The sequence below is a fragment of the Nuphar pumila genome, chromosome 17 (genome assembly GCF_984573655.1).
Source record: "Nuphar pumila chromosome 17, dmNupPumi1.hap1.1, whole genome shotgun sequence".
Classification (NCBI taxonomy): Eukaryota; Viridiplantae; Streptophyta; class Magnoliopsida; order Nymphaeales; family Nymphaeaceae; genus Nuphar; species Nuphar pumila.
The window spans coordinates 12264838-12275532 of NC_143265.1; the positions used below are offsets into that span (position 1 = coordinate 12264838).

The 10695-nt window shown below is 38.1% G+C and overlaps 1 protein-coding gene across 1 annotated transcript; it reads right to left on the reverse strand.

Moving 5' to 3' along the window:
• Window positions 1-640: 640 nt before the first annotated feature.
• Window positions 641-10423, reverse strand: LOC149811654 (protein JOKA2-like). Its single transcript, XM_089993748.1, has 7 exons — window positions 10107-10423; window positions 2548-3767; window positions 2333-2453; window positions 2006-2245; window positions 1677-1826; window positions 1059-1598; window positions 641-933 (listed from the first exon to the last, which is right to left on the reverse strand). Exons 1-7 carry the CDS (start codon window positions 10128-10130, stop codon window positions 838-840), a joined length of 2391 nt encoding a protein of 796 aa, XP_089849874.1. The 5' UTR covers window positions 10131-10423; the 3' UTR covers window positions 641-837.
• Between the last annotated feature and the right edge of the window lie 272 nt (window positions 10424-10695).

Below are 10695 nucleotides of genomic sequence, written 5' to 3' on the forward strand. Positions count from 1 at the left end.
CTTCAAAAAACACAATCCAAGGTTTAATTCCTAGCAGCCCCAAGGGGGGTTGGCGCAGTGGGGATGGGCCTTGGCTATCATACGAGTGGCCAAGGTTCAATTCCTGTGGACGTCACCTCTCTGCACAAGCCAACGCCCAACATAAGCCCTGGGGGAGAGGGTCCTAGCCATGGAGTGCCCCCCCCCCCCCCCCCCCCCGAGAGGTCGATCTATGATCTACCTGCTACCAGGCTTTGAGTTTCTCCATGTAACCAAATCAAAGAAAAGGTTTAGCTTATAGCAAGCAGGCTATATAGAACATAATTAGGTCAGCATGAGTAAGACAAATGTTTGACGTGCACATCAGTGATCGGTTCACACCCACCAATGACGCATATATCTGAAACAATTCCAACCGGTTCTCATTCAGAAATGGACCCAGATTCAGATCTAACACATATATAGCTCATATTCAAGTTTGTGGATCAAGCATGACCCAGCATGTTTCTGATCCGTTTGCAACCTCAAGTGGTAAACCAGGGTTTCGTTCAGCTGTCAATTTTTTCCAACAATGAATCAAATCCAAGGGCACCCTACAACACTGCTACATGATGCATGATTAATGTTAAGCAAAATAAGCAAAGATGATCCACATCAATAATTACACCATAATACTAACCATTCACAAACCATAGTAAAGCTAAATACAGTCTCAAAGTTCCATCAAACACCAAAGCAAATAAAGGTTCACACTCTCAAGCATCACATCATATCAGCAACAGACTATATGCTGTATACTATAGTTCTATTCAAATGTCCGGGAAAACTAAATTATTCATGTAACAGCCCAAGCTTCAATCACTTTTCCCCCGAGATGAGGTCCAGCACAACTCGCTTGATGCTCCCACCGTTCTTTTTCAGCAACTTCCTGTTGGTTTCTTCATCACAAAACCCCTGGAGATATAGTGTTGGTGTCAGAACTTATTCACACGTGTGTGCCAGCACACACATACACACAAACGAGAGAGAGAGAGAGAGAGAGAGAGAGAGAGAGAGAGAGAGAGGCATATGCTGCATACCATCTCTTGAAGCTCCTCCAGAATGGTATCCCATTCAGATGAACTGCAAAGATCATCCACAGACTGCTGCAAATCATACTCGTTCCTCCTCAGAACCTCCTTGTTCAAGTCTATCTGCTTGAAACCCATCTCTGCCAGCTCCTTCAAGAGAGCCTCTTCAGCTTCATTTGCGGTCTCCATGTTGCTTCCTCCTTGTTCAGCAGAGAGACCAATAGATAAATCTACAGCAGGGTAAGGGACAAATGGAGCAGTTGGTGGACAAGAAGTGTTAGGGATGGATGCAGTATCAGCATTAGCTTTATTCAACATCTGAACCATAGAATCAAGCTCGGGCGATTTGGCAGGCTGTGCAGGCACACAGCTGCTGGGCAGATCCATGTCAATCACATCCTTAGGCTGAGGGGGTAGAAGGTCCCCATCCATTAACTCCTGAACATTTTTCTGCTTGTGGTCTAGGTATTCGGATGGAGGGGCTGGTAGGTTTAGGTTCAAGGCAGCACCAGAAGCTCCAGGCACAAATTCTTGAGGAAACTGTTCTACCTGCAGCAGATAAGCATATAAAGGGAATAAGTAAATCTCATATAAATAAAAAAACTGAAAGAAGAGCGGCTGTTCCACCTGAATAAGGACCCAGACACGCTGTCCAAACCTCTGACCCGTAGGAGAAGCCATTCTCCAATATGAAGTATAACGCCCTAGGCGTGATGGCGACACAAAATCAACTGCAATTTCAAGTTCTCCATCCACAGGAAGCCCATTCTCTGGTATCTGTGAAAGAATGCAATTGGGATAACTAATAAATCACTCTAAAATAATCACTAATAGAGGAAAAGACACTAGAAAGCTGATGAAGGTCTGCAAGCTAGCACTGTACAAGTTTACTAAAAGAAGCAACCGATACAAGGAATAGTTAGGATTTGAAAGAACATAAAAGCATAAGTGCCAACCTCCAATTCAACAGAAGTCACATCTCCAAACTGATCGCCACCCATCCATACAAGCTGTGTGCGAGGAGGCCATGGAATTGTACCGCTGTTACGCATCCGCCATATCTTAGTGAAAGGAGTAGTTGGAGCAATAAGAGTTCCATCTAAGATAGTTACATCTTGAATAAATCTGCTCTCAAGCTTTGGTTTGCAGTGCTTGAAACCAGGAATTCGACCATGATGGCCACCATAACGAGGATGCTGGGTAACATAAAAAATGAAACTGATAAATATTTAGCCAAAAAATATAATACATCAATAAGAAAATGCACATCCATCTACTCTTACATTTTTATAGAATTCCCTCAATAATTGTGGTGGTCGGTAGGCAGCACGATTGATCCTTGTGTACTCAGCCTCATTTCCCATCTGAGAGAAGCATATGCTGCACAAATCATAATTTTCCTTCCTGCATGGATGATTTGAGAGTCAGGCAGCTGTTCCATGAGTTACAAAAATTGGACGTGAAAAAAAAAAGATGAATGAAAAACTCAGTTCCTTACACTTTGGATTTGAATCTAGGGCCTACTATTGGGTGCATGCCACAACCATCACATATAACACCCTTGTGGAAGCTTCGAAGCATGCCATCACACTGAATCAAGTCATTAGTAAACGGAGGTCCACGATTGGGACCAAAATCTTGAGAAGGTTCTAACTTCATGTTACTGAAAGGACAAACAGGCACAGCGGCAGGGGATACTTGAGATGTGGGCAACCCTGCAACAGGTTGAAGTGTAACACCTTTTTGACCTTTTCCATTCCTATTGTTTCTCATATAATCAGATTCATAAGGTAGCAGAACAGGCGCTGCAGGACCAACTGCTTGTGGAGCACTTGGAAGTTCCACATCAAGATCCATCAGAAGATCAGCAGGGGGTGCAACAGTCACAGGCACTGCATCCTTTCTATCAGGTTTCAAATTAGGAGCACCACATAATATTTCAACATCCATGGCCATTGCATCAAATGAAGAGTCAGATGATTGTTTGAACTTTGGTACAGAGGAACTGAGGCCAGAGACATTTCCAGCAGCATGAGGAGCAACAGGTGCTGAAGAACCCACCATATTCCCACCATGTTGTATACCTAAACTGGTTAAATTAACACTAGCAGGGAAGGTAGAAGGAGCATCCGGATTCTTTGCAGCATCAATTTGGACAGAAACAGGAGTTGGGATATTCGGATTGACCACTGCTGCACCATCTCTTGCCTGAGAAGGTGATCCCATATGACTCTGCCCAAATTTTGAGATATGCTCAAAAAGCTCATTAATTACTGGAGCAGATGATGATGCTTTTGTTACCAGATGGTGGGATAAGTTAGCAATGGCACCAGACAAAGGCGCTGGGACAGACTTCAGGGCTTCCTCCAAACCAGACACAATTATAGAAGATGGATCTCTCTGAAGCCTTGGAGACCTCAAAGGAGTTGAGGTCCCGCTATGTGTTCTTGGCTCTGATCGTCCTAACTTGGAGGCATTTAGTGTCACTTCCAATCGTAAAGGATTAAGCCTCTGCTTTATGGCATCAGAAAGATCATCATCATTAATCAGTGTCACAACATCTCCATCTTCATCTACATAAGTGATATTCAGATCTGCATCAGGATTGAATTTGAAGAGACTAATGATCTTAGCCTTCAGCCCATCCATGTCCATGTCCATTGTGTCATTTTCACGAACATAAGCATTAAACCTCCTGAGAGTGGCACCGTATTTGACCTGCAAATAATCAAAATCCAGGAGAAAGAAAAAAGGAATAAAAGTTTGTAAGTCATAACAGGCTCAATCAGCTCATAGAAATGAACAATAATTAGGACTTCCCAACAACGGCACTCACTAATTAGCCAGGGTTACACAACATAATCATAAATTACTTCAACAGCAAATCATTATCAACTTTAGGTCTTGCACTCAAAAGTAAACTACCAAAAGGAGCAAAACATCACATACCCTACTCGACATTCTAAGCACCAAGAAATTTAAACATAGATGACAGATTCATGCTTAAGTTGGTTGAACCCAGAGAATGTGCAGATTGAAAAGCTATGCAACAAATATTGGCGATATCTAGAAAATATTGTGATGGCTTCACGTTACCAAAAAATGACATTTTCAAAATCACCTGTTTTAAAATATTGCATTTTTGTCATCATAATAACACAATTAAAACACTTCTATAGTTCTATTATTTATATTTTCTATTTAATTACAGTTTATATATATATATATATTCAAATCTTATAACAAAACCATTTGGAAAAGCAGTAAATCAATGAAACTGCATGAGATACAAGGCATGACAAAGCTACCTAAGATTACCCAGCTTATCATAGAGTACATGCCCTTACAGGCTATAGCAAGGGTAGGCTATATATATCAAACTCAAATTCAGTTAGAAATTGCCAATGGGAACAGGCCCAAGGAAATATTAAAAAAAGTGTGTATTTCATAATTCATCAACCATGTCACCTAGTGAAAGTCCCTGCAGACACCACTATAAGCTATGCCGGGATTGTCTTAATCAGAACCATTCACAGACAACTAAACACTGCCAAAGGAACAGGTTGGAGAAAGAATGAAAAAGTACAGAAATGGAAAGAAAAATATACTAGTGAAGATGTATGTTTCAAACTTCTAAAATAGGTGAAAACAGATCCCGAATGGAAACAAATTCTAAAATAGATATCAAAATAAATCTCAAACAAAAGCATATGTTTCAAGAAATAGAAACAACCATTCTACCTAAGCTAGAAATTATTTCTATTTATAAATTAAAATATCAATTTATAACCATTTTTTCTATCTGCTCCTGATCATGAGGATGAAATAAACCATCCAAAGACGACAAACTTGCATAATAGCAACAATGACAAAAGCAAACTACTTGGTCAACTACTACATCCCAAAGAAAGACTATAAAAATAAATCCTCCCCTGAAAGAGAAGAAAGCATACCAAGCACCCTATGACAAGAAGCTACCTAAAACAACAGAAAGAGAAAAAAAGGAGTTGAATATAAAGCGAGGCAAACTTCCATGAAGAATAACATAAAAAAAGACATTTACCAGCCATTGCTTTTCGTGTTACATTATCAATTTGTTTATCTTCGTAGAAACCCAGGAAGTGTATAATGAACAGCAATTTGCCAGCCATTCTACATTATTAAATTCAAATCCTCAACGTCTAAAATATTGTTACCATGCACATATGCAGTTATTCATAGAAGACATGCCCACTTCTCTTCTATTTCAAAAGGCAGAAAAACTATGTTGTGAAATTGAAGTGTTCCAGTTTCTTCTATATATTCATATAGTAGCACACCCAGTGACAACAAGTTGAAGTACCCAACATCAACAAGTACATTGGGCATCTTGAATGATTAATAATCAAGTGTCCCAATTGGGTCACAACATGATCAATGTGATTACATAAGTTCACCACTGCCAAGGCATGGATGGGAATTTACTCTAGACAAATGTTTTAGAAAAATCAAAATTAAAAAAGAAAAAGAAAAGAAGAAAACAGAATATGATACAGCAAAACTGATGTAAAAGACAGACTCCTATTAGCATATTCCACTTTTGAATTCATTAACAAATGTGCTGAGATAATGATGCTGTTAATATAAAAAAATGAAACTTCCAAATTATTGTAGATTTTTGTCATACTAAAAACTACGTGACACGGACATGCCATATGGGGTGCCGTATTCATGTTGACACAGGTACATGTACCGCATGGCGTGCGGGTATGCCGTGGTCGGGTCCAACCCCGACCCGGTCCAAAAAGATTTTTTTTGTGGTGTTTGACCTGTGGTCAAAGGGGTGGGACTATTTTGGTCCCCCTCTCAACGATAAACCCCCTCTCTCTCTTTTGTCTCCCTCCCCCTCTCCCCGACGACCTGGTATGTCCTCTCTCTCTCTCTCTGGTTCCCCTACCCCTCCGGTTTACCCCCTCTCTTGTTTTTTTTGGGGCATTGACATGAGAGAGAGAGAGAGAGTAAACCAGATGGATGGGTGGGGGGAATGAGAGAGAGAGAGAGGTACCTACCTCCTTTCTTCTTCTTCTTCGTATCTAGAGAGAGGGAGAGAGGTGTGGGGTCTTCCACCTCCACCTTCGTGTGTGTGTGTGCATATATATATATATATATATATATATATATATATATATATATATATATATATATATATAGAGAGAGAGAGAGAGAGAGAGAGAGAGAGAGTGCAGAACTTTGAATCAAAGTCAACAAAATTTCCAAAAGTGCGTGTTAATTTTACTAAGATGATACAAAATGAACAGAAGTGGAAATATTCTGATCTTGCAAAATAGACAAGTTCAAAATTTCAAGATTTTATTTGAGAGAGAGAGAGAGACTACTTTTTAGCACTTCGATCAACTTCATTGTTTCATTGCCAAAAAGAAATAATCAAATCTATATAGTCCACAGCAGAAATAAACTTTTTAAGACCTTCAACAACCAAATCAACAGAAATGGTAATCAAGTAATAAAAGAGATTTCAAAGCACTTGGGAGAAAACTGGAGCATGCTTGACATTAGTTGTAACTGGTATAAAAATGTGAAAAGAGCAACAAAACATGTTTGAGAAGCAGTACACAAAAAAATATAATGATTTAATGTTGGGTGGACAAAGTGATGCAGCAAAACTCAACTTTTTGATAAGAAAAAGAAGAACCATAGCGAATGATTAACAAAACATGTCAATCTTACCTTGCTGGCAAGGGTGGAATGGAATCTTCAATCTTAATTTTTGGTTTTCTCAAGATCTTTTTCTTTTAATTATCACATTTAAGTTTTCATCATCTATTTTTTGTCAAACAAAAATTAAAAGGTGTCAATGTATATAGGCATAACCTGACAAGGCTGACCAAAACGGTACCATTCAATTGCATTACAAGTCTTATCTGACCATGAAATAGAGAAGCATAAGTGACATGAATTACACAAGAATTGAAGTAGATATAATATCAATGAATTTTCTACAAAACAAATTCACAGGGTTCAGTCTACTGTCTGGGTTGTCGCTATCTCAATATTATAGTTGCATATCATAAAATTTAAACACCTTGTTATGCTACAGCGATAGTCACAGGCTTAGTTGTCAAAGGTGGCACCTAGGCGACCTAGGCGCATTGGGATGGGTTAGGGCAGTGGGGCCCTTTTTTACCGCCTAGGCTTAAAGCCTATTTTTGTTCATTTTCTTTTTAACTTGGTTGAGTATAAAAAGGAGAAGGGTGTAGCCCTCTCTCTCTCTCTCTCTCTCTCTCTCTCTCTCTCTCTCTCTCTCTCTCTTTGTTGTCTCCATCCCTCCCTCGGTTTTCATCTTCTTCAATTCACCCCCTCCCCTTTTTTTCCTTCTTCTCTTTTCTTCTTTCCTTTTTTTTTCTTCTTCCTGTTTTTTCTTCCTTTTTCCTTTTTTCTATAGTTTATATATATATATATATATATATATATATATATATATATATATATATATATATATATATATATATATATATATATATATATATATATATATAACTGATGATCTTGTGTTTCAGTTATATATATGAAACACACAAAGACAAAATATATATAATATACATATTATAATAATTGAAATACAAAATATATATATTATATATTCTGTGTTTTTGTATAATTCATATATAATCAGTTTGATTATTTCTGAGTTATATTTCTAGTTGACTGTTTTTTAGTTATATTTCTAGTTGGTTGTTTTGGGGTTATATTTTTGGTTGACTGTTTATAAAATATGCTTTTGAGTTATATTAAGGCTTTAATTGTGTTTAAATTTATGTTACCGCGACACGGTATTTGTGTCGCCGTACCCGTGTCGACATGGGTACGAGAAATAGGTGCAGTGTGGGTACGCCAGCTACCCGGAAAAAAAAAATCCCCCCCCCCCGGCTCTCGTCTTCCCCCTCTTTGTCTTCTCTATCTCTCTCTCAATTTACCCCTCTTTGCCTCTCTCTCTCTCTCTCTCTCTCTCTCTCTCTCTCTCTCTCTCTCTCTCTCTCTCTCTATCTATCTCCCTCTCTCTCAATTCCCATCTCTATCGTCTTCCCTCTCTCTCTCAAGAGGGAGAGAGGGGAAAGACGAGAAAGACGGAGACAGAGAAGGGGAAGACGAGAGAGAGGGAGACAGATAGGGGGGAGACGAGATCTAGAGGGGGTAAGAGCGAGACCAAAGAGAGGAGGGACATACGTTCTTCTTCTTCCTGCAACAAACACAAACCGAGAGAGAGAGAGAGAACAAAAAAGGGGAAGGGCTAGGGTTATACCCTTTTCCCTTTTATAAGGGGGCTTCGTTGACCAGGTTTAAACCTGGTCAATGAAGTTAAAAAATATATATATGAATGGGTGGTAATATGGATCCATACATAATCAAAACCCAAACTCTTTTTTTTCTCTTTTTTAAGATAAAAAAAGAATTTTAATATGGATCCTAATATAAATTCATACATAATCCAGACCCAAACTCTTTTTTTCTCTTGTTTAAGAGAAAAAAAAAATTAATATGAATCCTAATATAGATTCATACATAATCCAAACTCAAACTCTCTTTTTCTCTTAGTCTACTTTGAATTTATATATATATATATATATATATATATATATATATATATATATATATATATATATATATATATATATATATATATAGTTGTGCCCCCATACCCATATTGTTTGGAATTGCCGTGTCGTACCCTCCCCATATTTGCACCCGTACCCAGGTGACATAGGTTTAAATTATGTAGTTGCCTTTTTACATTGTCAGTTCTCAGTTATGTGGTTTGTTTATTCAATTGTTTATTTCTTCTTATTTGTCTATTGCTTATTTTATGGATATTGTTATTGATATTTTTGTATACATAATTATATTTTTTATATATTGTTTATTCAGATTTGTAGTTGTATGGTTTGAGTATTCAATTGGTCTTATTCTTAATTTTTTTGAGCAGGTTATTTAATATAATTGCTTTATAGTGTTCGATGACATGTGTTTTGTCTATTGCTTATTGTTGATTGATTTTATGTTAAATACATGTTTCTTATGTTTAACAGATTGTTTACATATTTTGTGTATTTTTAATTTTTTTTGAAATTAGGGTCCTGATTAGTCCAACTAATCTGCCTAAGCCCCACCTAGTCTTTTTAGGGGCTCACTGACTACCACCTTTGGCAACTAAGGTCATCGGTACCATTATTTAAAAAAAAGGCTTTTCTCAGGAATATCTTGGGAAAGTCCCAGAATTCTGAAAACTTTAAAAATAAGAATAATAAAAGAAATAAAAAATAAAGATTTTGTATTCATTTTTTCTAGTTAAAATATAAAGAAACAAGTAGAAAGGGTTTTAGGAAACAATACACACACACAAAAACACATAGGCTAAAAATATATAAAACAAGAAAAAAAATCAAAAATCTCGTGCAAATATCAAAACTGATATCGCAATATTGTTAAGATATATTATCGGCTTAATTAGAAAAAACTATCGGTAACTACGGCTAAACCTAATGCCTACGAATAATCAGACCGAAATGATGAATGACGCAGCGATCATCAACACACAAATCGTGATTCAATATTATTCACAACAACAATTCATCCCCATCACATGATCTTCCACGCATGCCTCAAGAAATTCAACTGAACCGACTACACACGAGAGAGAAAGATATATAGCATAATCAATTGAAACTCTAGCCTTTCTCCACAAAATATCGTAATTAACACAAATCAAGAGCAAAATAAAACATCAATCATCAGACAAAGAGCAAAGAGCACACTCCTAAGGAGAGAAAGAGGGAACATGCTCATCTAAATCCCTAGCTTTTCCCCTATAACTATCGCAATTAAGAACAAATTAAGAACAAAAAGAACATAATCATCAGACGTAGAGCATAATCATAGTAGGAAACACCAACAAAAAAGAAACTAAACCTAAAAAAACTATCATAGCAAAAAAATAGAGAAATTTAAGTAATGAAACAGAAACCGCAGAAGCTGAAGAAGAAAAATAAAAAGTAGCCTGACCTTGATGACCAATTCCTTCGGCATGTCTGATCTTCAAAAAAACAACGTTATAAAATGAACTAAAAGAAGAAGAAGAAGGAGCTACAAAGTCGAGCGTTCCGGTGAGCCGCAGGAGAAACCAAGGCGATCAATCAAACACGATCGATCGACGAGGAGGAGAGAAACGAACCTCAGGGAGCAAGTGGATTACCCCACAGGGATTGAAACTTTCAACAACCGTGCGCGCGAGATACGCGCGAAACGAAAGAAAGGAGAATGGAAAGAGAGAACGGAGAAGGAAAGAAAGAGAGAGAGTGCGTCCCGGTAAGCCGCTCTGAATGACGAGGGGGGTAAGGGCGGCATTTATAGTGGTAGGTGGGCCCTTTACTTGCTTACTGGCGAAGGATTGTGGGTATCGTTTTACCCACGAAAGCTTTCCCAATACGGTGTGAAGTGTAAACCTAGCGTTTTACCCGGACCCGACCCGAACCAAAACCCATTGTGTTAGTGATAAATAGGGGTGGCAATTTCTGACACGACCCGCCAACCCGCCTCTTAGGCGGGTTCGGGTTCGGGTTGGGCTTAAGCCAACCCGTTTAATAAACGGGTC